This window comes from Microcaecilia unicolor, chromosome 2 (assembly GCF_901765095.1).
Source record: "Microcaecilia unicolor chromosome 2, aMicUni1.1, whole genome shotgun sequence".
Taxonomy (NCBI): Eukaryota; Metazoa; Chordata; class Amphibia; order Gymnophiona; family Siphonopidae; genus Microcaecilia; species Microcaecilia unicolor.
This window is the reverse complement of record NC_044032.1, coordinates 260392205-260415378: the sequence shown is the minus strand read 5'-3', so window position 1 is coordinate 260415378 and position 23174 is coordinate 260392205. Positions and strand designations below refer to the sequence as shown.

General features: G+C 43.8%; 1 protein-coding gene across 1 annotated transcript in view; it reads right to left on the bottom strand.

The window, feature by feature from the left end:
- The window catches only part of IQSEC2 (IQ motif and Sec7 domain 2), a 260857-nt gene that overhangs the window by 48637 nt on the left and 189046 nt on the right, over positions 1-23174 (bottom strand). Inside the window, 2 exon segments of the mRNA XM_030194029.1 lie at positions 37-159; positions 417-578. Of these exon segments, the coding sequence (XP_030049889.1) occupies positions 37-159; positions 417-578 (285 nt within the window).

Genomic DNA, 23174 nt, shown 5'->3' with positions numbered 1-23174 from the left:
GTTAGAGAAGATTTTTGTAAAAGGCTTTTCTCTCACCTGAAGGCCTCAATGAGCCGCTCCACCTTCTGTGCCTCACCTTGTACGCGGATGTGTGCCTGAAACTTACGCAGGGCATCATCCAGGTCCATGTTAGAGAAGTCCATCTCATCTACAACGCAACTGTGGAAAGAGAAAATTCAGCAGCAGGGCAGGGGTTTCAAACTCTTCCACAGCATCCATTGTCTCGGGATTACAAACTCATACAACTGGAAGAGGATTTCACTTCACATACATGGCACAGCACTTAGTCTCAAAAACGGTCACAGGTCACATGGCATACATGCACAAACATCATGAATGTACCCAAATACAGACATACTTATGATGAAGTATATCACATGCATACAATCACACACATCTTTTTCCGAGTGTCTTACTCAAGCACATCCCGATGGAATTGCTTTTGCCGATTCCCCAGAAACTCTCCAATCATTTGCCGGCTCAAGCCTTTCCGTTCCAGGATGAAGTGTGCAACTCCCACAGGTGTGTCTGACAGGAAACCCCTCTCAATAAGGTACTGAATCCCTTTCTCTGGCTTCCTGAGGATAGGAGTGGAGGGGCGACATGAGAGAGAGAGAGAGAGAGAGAGAGAGAGAGAGAGAGAGAGAGAGAGAAGCAGATTACAATATAGCAGGGGATTGAAGGTGCATCAATCATGCCACGACAAACCTGATACAGATTCTCAGAAAAGAACCAAGACACAATAACATGGCACCAACATACCCTGTAGTGGAACACAGTGTTCTCTATATCACTATAATATTATACATCACAAAACCTACACCTACACCCCCATCACCATCTATATCACTATACTATTACACAACTCAGGCCCGCTACCTTTTAAAGGGGCTGCTAAATAGCCTGCCACTCCTCTAATCATTTTTAAAAAAATGAGTGATTCCCCAGATCCATTCCCCTCCCCTCACAGTATGACCTGGCACCTCATACCCTCCCATGTGTTTTTATAATAAAGATCACCCACCATAATCCATTTTTCAAATAAAGAGGCAACTTCCCTGCACCTCTCACTCTGGTACTCCCTTGGCACATATTCCTTACCCTAGAATCTGTGGGGAGCAGGAGCACTGTCATTCCTGTCCTAGTGGTTACCTTTACATAGCACTGCCTGAACTCCTCATTGTAGTCTTGTGGCACTACTACTAGAGGTCAGGCTACAAAATAAGAGAGTACTTTCTGTCAGCATAAGTACATAAGCACCGCCATACTGGGAAAAGACCAAGGGTCCATCAAGCCCAGCATCCTGTCTCCGACAGTGGCCAATCCAGGCTTCAAGAACCCGGCAAACCCTCCCCCCCCCCAAAAAAAAAAAAAAATTAATAATGTTCAATGGACTTTTCCCTCAGGATTCTGTCCAAACCCCCTTTAAATTCCGTAAGGCCAGATCCTGAATAGAAGTGCTAAAAATAGAAGCTGCCTCTGCTGATGGGTGAACAGTACTGCGAGTACTGGTTAGCTACAAAACTATGTCTCAACGCTTGTAAAAAAAGAAAGTAAGAGACTTTATGCTAGAGGGCAGTGTGGTTAAATAAAATTTGTGTCTACAAGGTAAGTGCTTGCTGAAGTTTGCAATAACTTTGGTTATAAGAAGGTGTGAGAAGCTGTGGTTTCCCCCTCAGCCCAGGCACATTGTCTGATAAATAGACTGTTACCCCAATTAAGAAGTGGGAAGGAGAGAGAGAAAGTGGCATCATAGCCCTGGATGGAAGCCTGAAATAGGTACTCCACAGGACAGGGAGCAAAAGGTGTAATTTGAGCACTCAACTGATGTCAATTTAAGTAATCCAGACTGGGACCTACACAATAACAATGCTAGGCAAGACAGATTAATGGCGAACATCTGTTGATTTGTGGGAGTACACATAAAAAGTTAGCTCGCACAGCCAACATGAGGTCTGCAAAATGGAAGCAAATGCACCAGCACAGGATGAAAAGAGCAGAGGTCCCGATGTAAAAGGAGAGGCTTGGAAGTAGACAGTTGCATGGGGACAGAAATTTCACCTATCCCCACTAGAATCTAACCCATCCCCGCCTGCCCTCACTGGAATCTCCTCTATCCCCACAAGTAATCGCCTCCATCCTCGCCTGTGCTAAAATAACCTGATTTGTGGTACAATAACTCAACAGCCCATGTTGATAATTTCCCCTTTCAGTGCTTATAGGGACTTCAATGCTATCAACCATATCCATTAATTTTTTTTAGTGCTATTATAATTGTCATGGCACAAAGAATAGGACAGGTAGGCTGGCCTGGCACTACACTTCTGCGGGAACCCCACAAGACCTGCGTCCATCCCCGTGGGAGTTTTGTGGACCTGGAGGAGATCCCCGTGGGAACCCCACTAACCCCGTTCCCGTGCAGATCTTTACTTGGAAGCTGCTTCAGAGAGCTCCAGACTGACTTTGGAGGCATGACACAATCATTACTGGACAATATAAAAGATCTATGGGTTGAAATGAGAGAGCTTGGCCATGAGTGGAAGATGTGGAGAACTGAGTAGAGGAGCAAGATGAAGAGATCACTGAGCTGTAGATATCAATGGCAGCGATGAAGCAGGCACACAGTTATTTCCTTGATAAATTAGAAGACCTGGAGAACAGGTCCAGAAGGCAAACACTGTGCATAAGACGGGTGCCTGAGCTTGCAGAGTACAAGGACTGCATGGAAACAGTGCAACACATTTGCCAGCCCATACTGGAGCTATGTGACGAGGAAAAGTGTGAGCAGGTATGATGGGGAAAAAGAGTAAGCAGGTGGTGAGACTGGACCAAGTACACCAGGAATTGGGGGCTCCAATCTACCAAGAGAAGACTTTTATATTAAGGAGAAAATAGCACCAAACAAGATATCAATGCCTGCTTTGGACTAGAAAATCCTCAAAGTCACAATCTTTTCAGACTTCTTGGTGGTGACTTTGCATAGGCAAAAGGAACTTAAGAATGTAACTATCATGCCGAGAGGTGAAAATATCAAATACAAGTGGCTTTTCCCATTTGGGCTGGCATTTTCAATGAACGGAAAACATAGAGGGTGCAATTCTATAACAGAGTACCTAATATGAGTCTATTCTATTAAAGAACATGGGGGTCTGGTCTGGCAGCAAGCAAAGTGCTCACAGCTCTTAACACAAGATTTTGGGCCCATGGCAGCCTGAGATGAAGCACTTAAGCACTTTGGTTGCTGCTGGGCCACATGGGGGAACATTTGAAGATTGGGATTGGGAGATGGTGCAACAACACAAGCAATGTTAGAGGTTAGTGCAGCATGTGGATGGTGCTCACCATCTTCCAGTCTCCAGACTAAAAAAAAAGAAAAGTTTTATATGCTCCACAGGAAGGGGAAAGAGGCAGAGAGTGAATTCACTACTGCACCTCCCCCCACACCCTCTCTGCAGACCTGAAACACCTCCCCTCTATTGCAATGCCACCGATGACAGAATGTTTTTCAGACCAGTCCTATCATGCCCTCACTGTGCACCGACCGCCATCTCATTGGTCCCTTGCACACATATACAGTGGTGGAAATAAGTATTTGATCCCTTGCTGATTTTGTAAGTTTGCCCACTGACAAAGACATGAGCAGCCCATAATTGAAGGGTAGGTTATTGGTAACAGTGAGAGATAGCACATCACAAATTAAATCCGGAAAATCACATTGTGGAAAGTATATGAATTTATTTGCATTCTGCAGAGGGAAATAAGTATTTGATCCCCCACCAACCAGTAAGAGATCTGGCCCCTACAGACCAGGTAGATGCTCCAAATCAACTCGTTACCTGCATGACAGACAGCTGTCGGCAATGGTCACCTGTATGAAAGACACCTGTCCACAGACTCAGTGAATCAGTCAGACTCTAACCTCTACAAAATGGCCAAGAGCAAGGAGCTGTCTAAGGATGTCAGGGACAAGATCATACACCTGCACAAGGCTGGAATGGGCTACAAAACCATCAGTAAGACGCTGGGCGAGAAGGAGACAACTGTTGGTGCCATAGTAAGAAAATGGAAGAAGTACAAAATGACTGTCAATCGACAAAGATCTGGGGCTCCACGCAAAATCTCACCTCGTGGGGTATCCTTGATCATGAGGAAGGTTAGAAATCAGCCTACAACTACAAGGGGGGAACTTGTCAATGATCTCAAGGCAGCTGGGACCACTGTCACCACGAAAACCATTGGTAACACATTACGACATAACGGATTGCAATCCTGCAGTGCCCGCAAGGTCCCCCTGCTCCGGAAGGCACATGTGACGGCCCGTCTGAAGTTTGCCAGTGAACACCTGGATGATGCCGAGAGTGATTGGGAGAAGGTGCTGTGGTCAGATGAGACAAAAATTGAGCTCTTTGGCATGAACTCAACTCGCCGTGTTTGGAGGAAGAGAAATGCTGCCTATGACCCAAAGAACACCATCCCCACTGTCAAGCATGGAGGTGGAAATGTTATGTTTTGGGGGTGTTTCTCTGCTAAGGGCACAGGACTACTTCACCGCATCAATGGGAGAATGGATGGGGCCATGTACCGTACAATTCTGAGTGACAACCTCCTTCCCTCCGCCAGGGCCTTAAAAATGGGTCGTGGCTGGGTCTTCCAGCACGACAATGACCCAAAACATATAGCCAAGGCAACAAAGGAGTGGCTCAGGAAGAAGCACATTAGGGTCATGGAGTGGCCTAGCCAGTCACCAGACCTTAATCCCATTGAAAACTTATGGAGGGAGCTGAAGCTGCGAGTTGCCAAGCGACAGCCCAGAACTCTTAATGATTTAGAGATGATCTGCAAAGAGGAGTGGACCAAAATTCCTCCTGACATGTGTGCAAACCTCATCATCAACTACAGAAGACGTCTGACCGCTGTGCTTGCCAACAAGGGTTTTGCCACCAAGTATTAGGTCTTGTTTGCCATAGGGATTAAATACTTATTTCCCTCTGCAGAATGCAAATAAATTCATATACTTTCCACAATGTGATTTTCCGGATTTAATTTGTGATGTGCTATCTCTCACTGTTACCAATAACCTACCCTTCAATTATGGGCTGCTCATGTCTTTGTCAGTGGGCAAACTTACAAAATCAGCAAGGGATCAAATACTTATTTCCACCACTGTATGTACATTAAGTACTTTAGTTTTGTTGTGCTTAGTTTTGTTGTAATGCTTTAAGCCTGTGGAATCTTGTTAGTACATCTCACAGATCCACAAACATTGCTCTCAACATTGATAGAAATTTTTCATGAACTTGGGGGATTACCCAGGACTCAAATTGAATTTGTCTAAGTTCCTGGCGTTGGCTTCTACAGACAATGTAAAGCAGGACTGGGTTGGTCATTTTCCATTACAATGGGTAAATCATTCTTTTTGGTACTTAGGTGTGCAGTTACCAATGAAAACCAGTGCCCTGTATCAATTAAACGTGACTAAGCTTCTTGATTCAACCTTTAGAACTTTAGTCAGTTGGGCTCAACTCCCCCTCAGTTTGCATGGCAGAGTTAGCTTGCTCCGTATGACTAAATTCTCACGGAAGATGCTGCCTAGTTTGTAGTGGAGACAGTCCTTGATACAGCGTTTAGCGAAACATGGATTCATGTTGGCACGAGAAGTCTCCTTTGCTATAATATATAGAGAACTAAGAATTAAAGAAGAAGCTTTTTAAGCTAAGTAATCTATTTTTGTAAGATATGAGTTTTTGATAAAAAGTAATTTGTGGTCAAGAAAGCAAGCAATATAAAAAAGTTTAAAAAAAACACTTTGGATCAATGACGAATACATGCCTACTCTATGTTCGGCTTGATAAATTGAGCCATAATTGTATTGTTTAAAGAATTTTTGAACTTGATAGGAGTTGAGTATTTTGATTGGGATTTATATGAGCCCCCCTCTACTGAAGAAAGTTAGTGATACTGCTGATACTATTATATGAAGACAGCATAAATAAAAAAATTATTTAAAAAAAAGTAAAAGAGAAATTTTTGTCAAGGATTAAAGATTCACATCAACAAATAAATAATCCCAACTTTATCATTAGACTAACTAAAGTCCAGGTACAGAAAACCACAAGACTTTTCACTTCCTTAACATGCAGCTGTTCTACAACACTGCAGGTCTCATTACTTATGTTTTCCACACTTCCCAGGCTCTTGCACTAATGCCTATAGTCCAGTATATATGTGAGTGGCCTAATCACGGGGGCATGGCTACTAGGTAAGGAATGACCTCTGACATATAATCTTTACTTTATCACTGTTCTTTTCTCTCCAGGTAAGCCTCTCATTCCTTTTGCAGCTCAACTGAGGGAACACCAGGAGAGTGCCAACAATAGCTGCCTGTCACAGTACACTATTGCCTGACAAAGGATTTTATAAAGCATTTTTCATGTGTAACGCATGTTTCACTTATAAAAAATAGCTATTATAACATTGAAAATATGTAAACAGTTGGTGCAAGGAAGATGGCACCTACTTTTATGTGATATATTGGCTTTCCCAAGGTCGTAGGCTGGGAGGAGCATAAAATATACATGAACACGTATAGAGTACACAAACATATTTGCATGTGCTTCACAGAAGGTGTAAATTTGTGTGTGAGCATTTGTGTGCTACTGGGGGTAGTCCCAGATGCTTTTCATAAAGGCCCATAGTAGAACCAATGATGACTGACATTTGTGGAAGTATCATTAAGATATGGGATACTACATTTGAAGTGTTTTCCCAATTTGACGGTCCCTTAACTAATATTTCCATAGAGTGGAGAGGTTTTTTGTTTTTTTCATTTATATTTTTCTCTCTGTCTGTTGGATGTTTGATTGATGGTCTTTATAAAATAGGCATAAAATAAGCATATTTTTGGATATAGGCACCCTGTTATACAATTATTCTCTTTTTGTCATTTTCTATGATACACAGGCAGCTGTAACTAAAGAGACATTTAGCCTTTTGAAAACCCGCATCAGGTGCCTGGACACATCTGGTGGAAGTCTATTCTACCACCCCTGAAAGGCATGTGAAATCTTTTTAGTATTCTCTATGTTCTAGAGACCACAAAGAGTGAGGAGGAGGCTGTCAAAGAGATGAAAGGCTACCACTATCGAGAACACACGTGGGCAGTGGCAGGAAGAAATGCCTTGATTCAGAGACAATTTAATGTATAAATATGACTTTATTTATAGTGTATATATTGCCTTACTCAAGCTTTGCATGGCTGCCTATAGTTTGAACAGCTGCTACAGGCTCCCAAAACCATCCCACTTGTAATGTGAGGGGTCTGAGGCAACAGTGGACTCTGAAGGAGGTACAGACTCCTCTGGCATCTTAAAAACCCAGGCTTACAGCTAGTGGTAGGGAGGGATACACAGCTAGTAGAGGTATCATTGATAGGCAGAAATGTTCAGGGGGGACAGACAGAGGGAGAGAGGTAGGAAAGAGGGAGAAGGAAAAGCAAAAGTGACTGATTCAGTGCATTTATTCATATTATCTGCCGCAAATGTTCCATTGTACACCAAAACTGCAGAACTCACCCTTCAGACTCCTCAGCTCCTATATCAACCCCTCAATTTTGGGGCTTGAGGTGTTTTGCATAGTTCAGGCAAGGCTTTGGTCACACTGGCAACATCTCATAGTAACACAGTAGATGATGGCAGATAAAATCCTGAACCGTCCATCCAGTATGCCCAACAATCATACTCATTATCAATTCATGATTAAACCAACAATGAATGCAGTATAAATACTTGATCCTGGTCTTGCTTTGCTATTTCTGGGACACAGACCATAGAAATCCACTTGGAACTGTCCTTATGTTCCCAACTACTGGGAACGTAAACCTCATCAAAAGAATCTTCCACAACAGCAGGAGAAGATGGATATCTACAGATGCATCCTGGCACCTCCCTGTCCCACAAATGCATTGGCATCCTTAATTTTTTCCTCTCCCCCTGTCTCACTGTGACTACTGCCTGCACTAGGACCACATTTTCATCCTATGGGGTTCCTCCCAAGGGGGCTAATTGCTGGAGGAAAGGCACTGCACGCCTTGCATTCTCCTGCTGAATTGCATTAATGACTACAAAATTGCATGCTTTTAGGCAAGGCCCTATGTTCTCCTGCAGATAGGAAAAATAAAGGGATACACAGTACCAGAGCCATTTTTTCTTATGACCAAGCCTCAAAAAGGTGCCCGAACTGACCAGATGACCACCGGAGGGAATCGGGGATGACCTCCCCTGACTCCCCCAGTGGTCACTAACCACCTCCCACCCCGAAAAAAACAACTTTAAAAACTTTTGTTGCCAGCCTGAAATATCATACTCAGGTCCATCGCAGCAGTATGCAGGTCCCTGGGGGGGGGGGGGGGGGGGGGGGGGGGAGGAGGAGGTATGTATGTATGTATCAACAGAGACATAGCGAAGGCATGGACAGACATCCTTCTTTCAAACATTTTGGATGTCCTGAACTGCCCAGTCCCCCACACACACAGGGACGGCCAAATTTCAAGACAGTGGAGTGGAAGAGTGGCCTAGTGGTTAGACCACTGGTCTTGCAATCCAGAGATAGCCAGTTCAAATCCCACTTCTGCTACTTCTGATCCAAAATCCAAATAAATAAACAGGGTGTCAGAGGCATAACAAAAGCATGGATGTCCTTCTCACAGAAACATCCAGGCATGGCCATTCTTCTCACAGAAACATCCACATTTTGGACGTCCTCAACTGCCGTCACAGGGACGGAGGCATAGCGAAGGACGTCCTTCACCTATACCCTAAAAATAAAAAAAACTTGGACGTTTTCACCTGGACTTGTATTTTTCTAAGGTTGTAGATGGCAATTTATTTAAGGTTGTAGACAGCTATTATACATGCAGCTTGTCTGCCAGTATGAAGCCATCTTTGGCATGCGCAGAGTACACGCATAATGCTTGGCTGCTCTGCACTGGCTTCCCCTCCTTAGGAAGGAAATCATGTGCAAATGAGCTAACAGTGAGCAGCTCATTTGCATGCGATTTCTTTCATGCATGCCCGTTCCTTTCTGAATCGCTAAGGAATCGGTAAGGGAAGGGCTTTTTCCGTTCAGTTAGTGCATCAGTTAGTCCACTGCAGTGCCCCCCTAGGGTGACCAGTTGGTGTCCTGGCATGTCAGGGGGACCAGTGCACTATGAATGCTGGCTCCTCCCATGACTAAATGAGTTGGATTTGGTCGTTTTTGAGATGGGCGTCCTCAGTTTCCATTATGGCCGAAAACCAGGGACGACCATCTCTAAGGTCGACCATCTCAACATTTAGGTCGACCGTATTATTGAAAGGAAAGATGGACGCCCATCTTGTTTCGATAATACTGGTTACCCCACCCCTTCACGGGGACGTCCTGCGAGGACGTCCTCAGGAAAACTTGGGCGCCCTGTTCGATTATGCCCCTCCACATCACTCCTTTTTTTAGCTGTGCTGAATTGACTCACAAGCACTCTCGCATAAATGACAGTCATTTTCAAAAATGTAGTTTTACTAAAAGCAAGTGGATTGAATTTTAGAGCAACAAAGCTGTTGGGAAAAAAACGTTAACAATAGTTGCATTCCTTGTAGTTACGGTACTCGTATACTATATTAGTTCTTGTATATAATATGTAAACCACTTTGATTGTAACCACAGAAAGGCGGTCCCTTTCCCTTTACTTTTTACTCAAAAAGTATTATATTGGGCAATAACATTTTTACTTTTACTTAAGTAAAATTTTTAATGTGTTCAGCATAGCCGGGAATCAGCTTTCATCTACCACTTTAATTGCAATTATCAGACTCGCTTTGGCATATTGGAGTACCTGAGACACAGCGCTACTGGACAATATGAGTAAGAAGAAACATAGTGACCTCCAAGAGTTTGCTTATTAGAGCAGTTCTCAGCCCTGGCGGGATGAAGACAGTATGGTGGTGCTGACCCAGCGCAATGGGGCCTCCTCAGCATCAGATAATTCCCAAAAGAGTGGGGAGACATCAGTGACATCAATGGATAAGATTAAAAACTAGTTGATGGATTTAAGAATGAAATAGCAGCAGCTTGAGCAGATGTAGCTGTACTCGGATCGGAATGAAGAGCAGAAATGGTCGAGTTTGGCCACTGTATAGAAGAAACACAGAGTTGAGGATTATGCTGACCAAATTGTCTCACTGGAGCACCAATATGCAATTCTGCAGAAACAGCATGGGGAGATGTCCGACAAACTTGAGGACATAGAAAACAGGAGTCAGAGAAATAATCTCTGTATACATGACTCTCAGAGTTTCTTGATTTTCAAGACTGTAAAGATTTGGTGCAGAAGATATCCTTTCATTTGATGGTGAAAGTGGAAAAACAGCTTCTGGTGGAAAAGATCAAGATTGAAAGAATGCACAGATCAACAGGCCCCTTGATACCTAAGTTGCCAAAAGATATAGGGGCCCTTTTACCAAGCTGCAGTGAAAAGGTGTGCTGGCAGCGGGGGCCGTTTTTCCCGCACGCCAGGGCCCTTTATACCGCAGCAGGTAAAAAAAAGCCCCAAGCACACATGGCCATGCGACGGGGAGCCCTTACCGCCACCCTTTGAGGTGGTGATAAGGGCTCCTGTGATAACCAGCGGTAACCAGGAATCACGCGACGATGCCCGATTACCGCTGGGTTACTGCCACGCAAGCCAATTCTAGGGACTTTCTTTTTCTCCCAGAAATGGTGTACGCTCGGGGCAGGACTACACCCTATTGCTGCGTTGGGCCAGTGCTAGTCCGGAAGGAGCGAGCGGTATGCCCGTGTTGGGCTTACCGCCACTCGGTAAAAGGGCCCCATAATCGCATGCTTCCACTCTTTTTCAGTGAAAGAAACAGTATTAATGGCAGCTCGTAAGCAAGAGAAGCTCTTATGGGACACTTATGAGTTCCAAATCTCCACAGATACAACTGTTATGATTGTGGTCATAACCCCTCTCAAACTTACCTTTTTCCTGGGTCAGCTTAGCTGGCTTCTGTTTCTTTTGTCTGTCCTTTCTGAGCTGGCTCTCTCTCTCTCTGTGTGCTGGCAGCTTCCAGCAGCATGACTCTAATTGGCTCACTTTACTACAGCTGTGTGTGTGGACTGAGTTAGCTCTACCTCTCTTTGGGTGTACTGGCTTCAAGTGCTTCTCGGTACTGCATTGGTGTGGGTTGGGCCTCTATGGGTATCAGTGTTCTCTGTTTCAGTGTGCTGTTGCCTGGGGCTAGGGAGTGTGACATCATCTGGGAGGGCCTTGATAAGGAAGTGGTGTTCTTTCCTTCAGAGCCTTTGCAACGGTGGTGTTTGCTTTAGGTAGGGTGGTGCAGTGTGCACTTCTGACTTTGTGTCTAGTTTTCCTGCTTGCTTTTGCTAAGGTCCAGGTTAGTGTCTGTGTGTTTAGCTTTCCTGCTTTTCCCTTATGGTTCCCCTGCTTTTCCCTCTTGGTTTTGGAAGCATTGCTGTGTGTAGGGCTTTGGAAGCTCTGTTACTGTTAGAAGTACTTCAGGGTTTGGTGTTGTTAGGAACACTACAGATTTTGCTGTTAGAAGTACTTCTGGTGTTTGTGCTATTGGGAGCATTGCAGTCTTTGCTGTTTGGGTTTTGGTGCTGTAGGAAGCACCTTGTTAGTTTGGTGTCTAGCTTGCTAGAGTAGTGCTTAGGAAGCACTTTGTTAGTTTGGTATCTAGCTTGCCAGAGTAGTGCTTAAGAAGCACCTTGTTAGTTTTGAGTCTAGCTTGCTAGGGTAGTGCTTAGGAAACTCCTTGTTAGTTTTGTATCTAGCTTGCTAGAGCAGTGCTTAGGTAGCTTGTTAGTTTTGTATTTAGCTTTTTAGTGTAGAGCTCTGCTTGTAGCTTGGTGCTCAGTAGCACCTGTGTTAGCTTTGTGTTTAGTTCCCTGTTCTGTTAGTTTAGAGCTTAGGAAGTCCCTTTGTTGAGCAGGGCTTAGGAGCTCCTGTTTAGTATAGGGCTTAGGAAGTCCTTTTGTCTGTTTTCTGTTAGGAACACTCCTGCTGGGTTAGGGCTTGGGAGCACTTAGATCAGTTTAGGTTTAGGAGTACTTCTGTTTCCAGTCCTGGTCCCTGTGTCATCCGGTATCCGGTAAGTCCTGACGGCCACTCGAACCCAAGGGCTCAACCCTTGGGGGGGGGGGGGTAGTGGCCAAGCGCAGGTGAAGCTGTGCAGACCAGTCCAGTGTGCTCCAGTCCAGTGTGTTCCAGTCTGGGGGATTCCAGTCCATGTGTTCCGGTTTGCTGGGCAGTGCCTGCAGTCCCTGCCGGTGTGCTTGCCCAGTGTTGGTTGGTGGGTTTTGCCTGCTGCTGTCGCTCCTCGGCACCAGCCCAAGGGCTCACGTTTGCTCCAGAGCCCGGCCCCGCAGGCTCTGAACCTGAGAACCTGACAATAACTTCAACTACTTTATGGAGGCAAGAAGAGCAGGTTCACAATAGATGGACATATCCATTTGGTTTAGCCTTCAGGCTAAAGGAAACTCATATCGAGTGACATCAAGGGAAATGGCTATTCATACTTTGACCCCGCTTAGTTGATGGGAACACACAGAGTCTTTGGCTGAGACTTCTGTGCACAGAGAATCACCACCTAAATGGCAGAGAGTCCCATTGGGTAGAGGCAGATTTTGTCACCAACCAAAACATCCCCTATGTACAAAATCAATGGTCAAATGAACGGTTAATTGCTTGGCTCTTTTTCCTACTACTACTACTATTTATCATTTCTATAGTGCTACAAGGCATACGCAGCACTGTACACCATACACAAAAAGACAGTCCCTGCTCAAAGAGCTTACAATCTAGATAAGACAGGCAAACAGACATAACGATTAAGGGTAAGGGAATAAATAGGTGAGGATAAAGGACAGGGCAAGTGAGTAGTGGTTAGGGGTCAAAAGCAGTGGTAAAGAGGTGGGCTTTAAGTTTGGACTTGAAAACGGCCGAGGACGGGGCTAGACGCACTGGCTCGGGAAGTCTATTCCAGGCATGAGGTACAGCAAGACAAAAGGAATGGAGTCTAGAATTAGCAGTAGAGGAGAAGGGGACAGATAAGAGAGATTTATCTACACAGTGGAATACCTGAGGGGGGGCGTAGGGAGAGATGAGAGTGGAGAGGTACTGGGGAGCGGCAGAGTGAATACACTTATAGGTCAATTAGAGAAGCTTGAACTGAATACGGAAACGGATAGGGAGCCAGTGAAGTGACGTAAGGAGGGGGCTAATGTGAGCATAGCGACTTTGGCGGAAGATGAGTCGTGCAGCAGACTTTTGGACTGATTGAAGAGGAGAGAGATGGCTAAGAGGGAGGCCGGTGAGAAACAGGTTACAATAATCAAGATGAGAGGTGATAGGAGTGTGGATAAGGGTTCTGGCAGAGTGCTCAGAGATGAAGGGATGGATTTTGCTAATGCTAAGGAGAAAGAAACGACAGGTTTTGGCAATCTGTTGAATATGAGCAGAGAAGGAGAGAGAGGAGTCAAAGATGACCCCAAGGTTACGAGCTGATGAGACAGGGAGAATGAGTGCCATCCACAGAAAAAGAGAAAGGAGGGAGAGGAGAGGTAGGTTTAGGGGGAAAGATGAGAAGCTTGGTTTTGGCCATGTTAAGTTTTAGATGACGTTGAAACATTCAGGCAGCGATATCAGATAGGCAGGCTGAAACCTTGGTCTGGATGCTGGTTGAGATTTCAGGGGTAGAGAGGTAAATTTGGGAGTCATTAGCATAGAGATGGTATTGAAAGCCATGGGAAGATATCAGAGAGCCAAGGGAAGAAGTGTAGATGGAGAATAGGAGAGGACCGAGAACAGAACCCTGAGGTACACCGATTGGAAGAGGGATAGAAGTGGAAGAGGATCCACCAGAGTGTACACTAAAGGTGCGAAGCGAGAGGTAGGAGGAGAACCAGGAAAGAACAGAGCCCTGGAATCCAAATGAAGACAGCGTATCAAGAAGTAGGCTGTGATCAACAGTGTCAAAAGCAGCGGATAGATCGAGAAGGATGAGGATAGAATAAAGACCTTTGGATTTGGCTGGGAACAGTTCGTTGGAAACTTTTGCAAGTGCAGTTTCAGTTGACTGAAGAGGGCGAAAGCCAGATTGGAGTGGGTCAAGAACAGCATGAGATGAGAGAAAGTCAATACAGCAGCGGTGAACGGCGCGTTCAAGTAACTTGGAAAGGAAGGGGAGGAGGGAGATGGGTCGATAGTTGGAAGGACAGGTAGGGTCAAGCGAAGGCTTCTTCAGGAGCGGTGTGACCACAGCATGTTTGAAGGCATCAGGAACGGTCGCAGTGGAAAGAGAGAGATTGAGGATATGACAGATAAAAGGGGTGAGAGTAGGAGAGATGGTGTTTAGAAGGTGGGTAGGAATGGGATCAGAGGAACAGGTAGTTCGTTTTGAGGAGGAGAGAAGATGTGATGTTTCTTCATCAGTGACCTCAGGAAAGGAGGAAAAGGACGGAGGGGTTGAGGAAATAGGGGAACGGACAAGGGGAGGGACAGGGGGAAGGAGAGGCGGGGTGGTTTGGGTAGAGAATTCAAGAGTAATCTTCTGAACCTTGTCGTAGAAGAACTCAGCTAATGCATGGGGGGTGGCAAATATTTGGAGCTAATGCACAGGGGGTGGCAAATATTTGGAGGTTAGAACATCCAAATGTTACTAAATTTTCCTTCTATTCCCACACTCATACATAGCAATCCAGGATTGATTATTTGTTTTTAGATAAAATTTTACTATCTCAGGTGTCAGATACTGACAGATGTAATTGTGTGGTCTGATCATTCACCTGTATGGGTAGATGAATCACTGTGCCCTAATGATCAGAAATTACAATTCTGGAGATTAAATGAAAGTCTCCTGGATGATGATGAGGTAAAGGTTGAACTGACCTTGCAAATTACAGATTATTTTTCTTTTGGGAGGTCTAGCTGGTGTGTTTCTCTGGCTCAAATGGTGCTGTATTATACACCTTTGACACACTATTCTATTTTAATTTATGTAATTTTATTTCAGTATTATTATTTTTGTACTTATGTACACCATACTTCAGAAAGCATGACAAACTAAGTTATGGACTCATTTTCATAGCGTCTTTCTCTGTTAGATGATACTTTATGTCTGTTGATTATTCCATTGTATTTTCTGTAAATGCTAATAAAAAATGTTTAAAAAAAAAGTATGTTATAAAAAGTAGACCGATACACATATATAAAAACAAAGAAATAATTTATTCAAACCAAGATAAAAGCAGTACCCAACGTGGCTACGTTTCGCCCTCAGGCTGCGTCAGGGGTAAAACTACAAATAAAAACATAAAAATAGTGATAACATCATCTCAAGTTATGTACATACATACATACATACATACATACATACATATATATATATATATATATATATATATATATATATATATATATATATAAAGTCATAATAGCAAATGATAAAATAAAGCACAATAAATGCATTACACATTCAAAAGTAAAATGAAGGAGGAGATAAGACAAGCCACTTTCCAAACATATGAAAGTGTATAAAACGTTGGATGGATTTAATCAAATCCAATAATGAATCAATACATACCTAAAAATCAGGGGTGATCAACATACCCCTTCAAAAAAAGCCTAAAACAAAATTAAAAAGATATACATTAATCCCATCTTGATCAGCCCATGTATCACAAACTCTACATCTCACCAGTCAGCTCAATTAAAATTCTCATCATATCAACAATGACTATATTTCATGGTGTAAAGCATTCAATTACTCACTGTTATAAATCTTCTACAAATAGACCACCTTGAATCCTAAAACTTTATCAGCCTTTACTATAACATCATCAAAAGACATGGCTGCATGTAAAGCATTCAATTACTCACTGTTATAAATCTTCTACAAATAGACCACCTTGAATCCTAAAACTTTATCAGCCTTTACTATAACATCATCAAAAGACATGGCTGCATAAATGAAACTAACTTTCAAAAGACCATAACTCATTCTATAGTAAATATACTTATACATCACCCCTGATTTTTAGGTACGTATTGATACATTATTGGATTTGATTAAATCCATCCAATGTTTTATACACTTTTATATGTTTGGAAAGTGGCTTGTCTTATCTCCTCCTTCATTTTACTTTTGAATGTGTAATGCATTTATTGTACTTTATTTTATCATTTGTTGTTATGACTTATATATATATATATATCAAACATATAAACGGCGAGTGACCGAACTCACTCGCAAATGCGCAGTAAAGACCCTCTCTGTCCCGCCCCCGTGTCAATACGTGATGATGAGGGCGGGACAGAGAGGGTCTCTACTGCGCAAGGGGAAGGACGAAACAGCCGTCGCTACCGCTTCCCCCCCCCAAGGTCGGCAGCAGTGACTCCGGGGCCATCCATCCTCCACCCGGGCCCTCGCTTCGCTATTGAAACAGCGCGGGAATGCAGCACACAGCTCAGCTGAGCTGCCGTCGGCCTTCCTTCCCTGCCTGTGTCCCGCCCTCGACCACGAGGGCAGGACACAAACAAAGAAGAAGGACGGCAGCTCATCTGAGCTGTGTTCCCGCGCTGTTTCAATAGCGAAGCGAGGGCCCGGCCCGGGTGGAGGGGTGGCAGCGACTCCGGGGGGGGGGGGGGCGTACCGGTGACCTCAGAGGGGCAGCGGCGAGCTCGGCGGCGGGGGGTTTTGCAGCGGCGAGAAGGGGCCTTTCAACCCCCTCCCTGCCCTATACTAGCCTGTTTTTACGGGCTCAACGGCTAGTATATATATATATATATGTACATAACTTGAGATGACGTTATCACTATTTTTATGTTTTTATTTGTAGTTTTACCCCTGACGCAGCCTGAGGGCGAAACGTGGCCACGTCGGGTACTGCTTTTATCTTGGTTTGAATAAATTATTTCTTTGTTTTTATACAAGTGTATCGGTCTACTTTTTATAACAGACTTTTATGTAGCAAGTAGACTGTTGCCTTTTTTGTTTTTCTTTTTAAAAAAAATAGTATGCCCACAGAAAGTGGATGCTTACTTTTAAGCAATGTGCATGTAGGCATTCTTCAGGGTGTAGTCTGGGCAGAGCAGAGGCTGAGTTGTATGTATGCTTGTAGTTTATAAAATATGTAAGTGCATAGAGCACACATTTATGCCTCTTTTGGAGCAGGTGAAAATTTGTACATTGTTAATTGTGTGTTGTTGGACCTATTTTATCAAGGAAATATAGGAGCCTTTTTCAAAATAGCCTGCACATAGATTCAGCTGTTCCGAGACACAAGTAGCTTTGTGTATGCATATAGAGATAAGAATGTGTGATTTTGTAAAATACGCGTAGAAGAGCTAATTCCGTTCCTACTCTGCCCGTTCTTTTTTCCCGGAAACGACTAGGCAGACAGTTAAGGTAAGTCTGTAAAGTGGGCATCAACTTTTATGCACCAAATACACATGTAAACAATTAGAATACTGGCAAATACATGCATGTGTATGCACATACATGTGTAAATGCCAAAAATCTGTATAAGCACTATCCTGTACAGATGCATATCTTACAATGGGGCCTTTTTACCAAGCTGCACTGGTGGTGGGGACCATTTTTCCCACGCGTCAGGGCCCTTTTTACTGCAGCGGGTAAAAAAAAAGCCCCCAGCACACATGGCCATGCGGTAAAAGAACTCTTACCGCATGGCTATACATCGGGGAGCCCTTACCGCCACCCACTGAGGTGCTAACCAGCGCTTGCCGATGCCCAGTTACTGCCAGCTTACCGCCGCACAAGCCATTTCCAGGGGTTTTCTCCCCCCCCCCCCCCGGAAATGGTGAGCACTCAGGGTGGCACTAACGCCGGCGGCCACGCTGGGCCAGCAGCAGTCCCGAAAGAGCGAGCGGTAAGCCCATGTAAAAGGGTCCCACAGTGCGTTATCTGACAGATAGGTGTGAGTCCTGCCTATGCACATAACTTGCAAAATGCTATGGCTGGTGTTAAGTCCTTGTGCCTAAATTATAGGTGGTATTTTATCTGTTATGCTACTATTCTATAAAGGAAAATAGGCTCCTATTGTCCTTATAGAATAAGTGCCACACAGTTGCCCTCTAGGCACCTAAATATAGGTGCACTGTTATAGAATTACCCTCATATTGTATAAAACAGCTACCCAAAAGCTGCCACACAAGTTATTTTTGCTATGAAGCAGATATAAATTTGTGTGTGTATGAGCTGGTAGAAATCAGCAGAGATGTATGGTTTAAAAAAAAAATTACACTCTAAAGTGCTGATCCTGTCCCTGTTCCACCCACTCTGTGCCCTTGGAATGGCTTTGTATATATCACATAAAAGTAGTGCTATGTTTTCTGAATGACTCCTTTTATGTTTGTATACACACGGGGCAATTTGGTTAAGTGTCTAGATGAGCATGTAAAATGCTGCTCTACACACTCAAGCTGCTTATAAAATTATACCTTGCTGTAAAGTGATCCATTACAGATGCACTACTGTCAAGTATTAGACTTCCTATGTTACCATTATGAACTGTGTGACAGTATACTCAGCACAGCTCTGTGAGGCTTCAGGAAAAAACTACAAACACAGGGGGCAATATTCACACCCACAGCCACTTCATAAAAGGATGAATTACACATCTGTTTTTATGTCTCATATTCAGCAGCCCTGAATATGTGGTCCTAAATTTACAAAGAAAACTTATTCATTTACGATACAACTCTTATTTGGGTGATCCCCTAAATGGATAAATAGCAAAAAGCTTTTTCGGCTAGTAAAAGAGTTAACAACTCTGCCCTCAAAACGTGGTGAATACCAATTATTGCAACCCTCTGCTCAGGAATTAGCTGATTTCCTTGAAAGTAAGGTCGTTCAAATTACTAGAGATTTGGAACAAGCTAAATCCTCTTTTAGCAATGGCGTGGGTAAAGAGAAGATCATTTTTAATTTTTCAGTCCCTGTGGATCAGATTTCGGAAACTTTTCATCTGTTACCTTTAGGAAAGTATATTCTTTCTTAATGAAAGCATCACATTCTCAATGTGTTCTTGATAGTTGTTCTGTCTCATTATTTTCTTCAATTCCCCAGACTGTTTTAATGTGGCTTACTTCCCAAATTAATGACTTATTGGAGTCTGGATCTTTACTGATTGATATAGGATGTATTATCCTTACGAAAGATAATTCTCCTGACTTAACCATACCTTTTAGTTATCACCAGTAGCTAGTACAATATTTATGGCTAAATTGATGAAATTTGTCAGTCCACAATTTTTAGCCTATCTGGAGAAGTTTGATTGTCTTCATAATTCTCAGTTTAGGTTTTGTTCCATGCATTGCATGGAAACACTTTTATTAGTGTTAACTACATTTTTGAAAGAGCAATGAAGTAAAAGTGAACAAGTTATACTACTTCAATTCGATATATCTGCAGCATTTCACGCTGTTAATCATATGCTACTCATGGAACATGTCAGTGAGATTGGTATTTCTGGAATGGTATTGAAATGGTTTAAAGAATTTTTAAGTAATTGTAGTTAGTATACATTAAAAAAAAGCATTTTGTAGATATTGGTCCCCGGGTTGTGACGTCCAGGAGGGATCTCCGCTTTCCCCTACTGTATTCTATTTTTTTTTTTTTTTTTTTAATTTGTTTTTTTATTATTTCAGAACACATTATTTACAATCAACTTCTCATTATACAACTATGCATACTTATTGTTCACATTTAGTTTTCTCAATTTTTGTTTTTCTCCCTCCCGTCCCTCCCTCGCCTCCCCCCATCCCAGCTCAAGCATTCAGGCATTCAAGATCTTGCTTTTAGCAACTGATGTTAGTGTGTCCCAGTAGGGGGACCAGCTTCTACAAAACCGGTCTCCTGCTTCTGATGCCAAGTCCTTGATACTTTGTCTTTCCAAAGCGCACATTTGCATCATCATCGACCTCCAACAACTGATTGAGGGTTGTTCGTCTGTCAGCCATCTCTGCAATATTGTTTTCTTTCCCATCAGGATTGCTCTCTGCAAAAATGTCCTCATGCCTGTCGGCATTTGTCCCTGAACAGTAAAAACATGAAACAGCTGCTTGGGTGAGCGCTTCCATTGAGTTCTCCACATGCCCGATACATGTTCCTCTAAGCTTTTCCAGAATCTCTGTATCCTTGGGCAGGACCAGAACATATGGCCCAAATGCGCGTTTGTACGAGCACATTTCGGGCAGGAATCATTGTCTCTCAACTTAGCTCTGAACGCCCTGTGCGGTGAAATGTACAATCGAAAAATAAATTTATACTGCGTTTCTCGCCAGCTCACATTCTCAGTTAATTTATACAGTCTTTTAATGCACCCTTCCAGCTGTTCCTGTGTAAGTTGTATTCCAAGTTCTGATTTCCACTGCTGTAGCACTAGAGAATAATTTGTTGCTTTGGTATTGTCTCTCAAGTGCATATGAAAGTATTTCATTGGGACTCTAGCTTGCGCGTCTAGACCCAACAGTTCGTTATATTTCCCCCAAGTTTCCATCGTTAATGTTTCTTTTGGTAAGGATCTCACATAATGTTTTAACTGTAGGTATGCAAACAAGTCAGACTCAGGTACTCCAAACTCCCTACAAAGTTCCGCAAATGACTTCATTATTCCTTGCTCATTCACCACATGATACACATATCTCACTCCCCTTGCTGCCCACGTCTGAAAGGCCCGGGAAGTGCTGCCCGCTGGAAATTGGGGATTCCCCCTGATGGGCAGCATCGGGGAGCTCACTTGACTAAGTCTTAAAAATTTACAGATCCATCTCCAAGCACATCTCAAAGGTTGAAATAACGGGGTCACTGGCCCTAGTTTTTGTGCCTGTCCCCCAGGAGCCTGTAACCAACTTGCAAAGTGTTGTTCCCGAAACCAGTGTATCTCAGATAATGTAAGGGAAAAGTATTCCGTGTTTCGGAACCAATCAGAGATATGGCGTATCCCACCAGCGAGCGATAGGAGACGTAGGTCCAACACTCCCAAACCTCCCTTCTCCCTGGGCAACATTGCTTTGTGCATTGTCATCCGGGCCCTTTTACCCTGCCATAAGAATTTTGCTAATTTATTCTTTAGCCACTTTTCATCTCTTCCTCTAAGGTACATGGGCAGCATTTGAAAGGTATACACCCAGGTTGGAAACAATATCATGTTGTATAATGCCACACGTCCCATCAAAGATATGGGGAGTGCCTGCCACCTGCCTAAGGCACTTTCCACCTTTCTTTTTAAGGGTTCTATATTTAATATGTAGATTTGTGTTAAATCGATTGGGATTCTCACCCCCAAATATGTCATTGTCTCCTGTGCCCATTGCATTGGGAAAGGACCCTCCCATGCTCTTTTTATTTCTGGGTCCAAGGGTAAGGCTATGGACTTACTGGCATTCAGTGTAAACCCCGAATGGAACCCAAACTCTTCGATTACTTCTATCAATCGCCCTAGTGACTCTTGAGGTCTGGTCAATGTCAGCAGAAGGTCATCAGCGAAGGCCAGCACCTTTACCGTTTGGCTCGGGAGTGTGACCCCTTGTATCCCAGGGTCCCGATCAATCGTGCGGAGAAGCGGCTCTAAGTACAGTAGAAACAGCAAGGGGGAGAGGGGGCAGCCCTGTCTTGTACCTGCTTGTATCTCTAATGGATCCGATCGCTTTCCATTTACCAACAGCCTAGCTGTGGGTGTCGTATATAAAGTCTTTACTGCTGCTAAAAACCAGCCCGACACACCCACGTGCTCCAGTACCCGAAATAAATAGCTCCATCTCACTTTGTCGAAAGCCTTTTCGGCATCCAGGCTTGTCAGTAGTAGCTGGGTATCTGTTGCACTGCACTGGGCAATAGCCAACAGGACCTTTCTTACATTGAGCACAGAGTGTCGTCCCCTCACGAATCCCACCTGGTTTTGTCCTATCAAATTGGGTAAGTAAGATGCTAGCCTGTTAGCCAACACCCGCGCTAATATCTTAAGATCCACATTAATAAGCGATATGGGCCTATAAGAACCCACTCGATCTTCAGGCTTCCCTGGTTTGGGTATTAGTGTGATCCAGGCCTCGTTCTCTCCCTCAGTAAAACTCCCTCTCTGTACCACCGCCTCGTAATATTCTAATAAAGAGGCCCCAAAGTCCACTGGTAGAAGTTTGTAATACTCTGCTGAATAGCCATCTGGCCCCGGCGCCGAGCCCTGTGGTAATGATTTAAGCACCTGCTGTATCTCCTGCATCTGTACCGGCCTAGACAATCCCTCCCTAATGTCAGGCGGCAGAGTGGGCATCTCTGCGTCCTCTATGTAATCTTGCACCGGAGTCTCTTCTTCTTCTCCCCCCTTTGCATATAGGTTCGTGAAAAATGTGTGAAACTCTCCCATTATACCCTCTAGTGTCCTTATCCTAGTTCCCGAGGAAGATCTCACTGAGGTAATTATCCTCCTCCGCTCTTGCGCACGGGCTACTTGTGCCAACATCTTCCCCGTTTTGTTCCCAAATCGTCTAAATTTCATCCCCCTCGCCCATAGCCTTTTTTTTGTCTGGTCATGTATAAGGGAGTTGAGGGCCACCGAAGTTGCCACCATAACTTCCCTGTGCTCTCTTGATGGTGTTTTGACATATTTCTTTTTCGCCTGTTTCAACTCTCTTTCTAGCCTAATTATTCCCGCTGCTATTCTCTTCTTTCTTGCGCTCATGTATGCTATGATACTGCCCCTAATGACCACTTTCGAAGCCTCCCAGAATACTATTGGGGATTCACAGGATTCTGCATTAGTATCCACATAGGTCACCCACTGTTCTTTAATGTACTTCCCGAAATTCTCATCTTTATATAGAAAGGCTGGGAATTTCCATATCCTATCCCACTGCCCAGGCCCAGCAAAATCTACATCCACCCAGATTATTGAATGGTCAGATACCTCCATGGGGCCTATTTCAGCTCCTGCTATTCGTGGAAATATTGATTGGGCCACTAATATGTAATCCAATCGGGACCATGTTGAATGAACCTTAGATTGGTGGGTGTAGTCATTCGTGAGGGGATGTGTCAAACGCCACGGGTCTACTAAGGTTAAAGCTGTGCACATGGAGTCAAGCAACCCCTCCCTTTCTA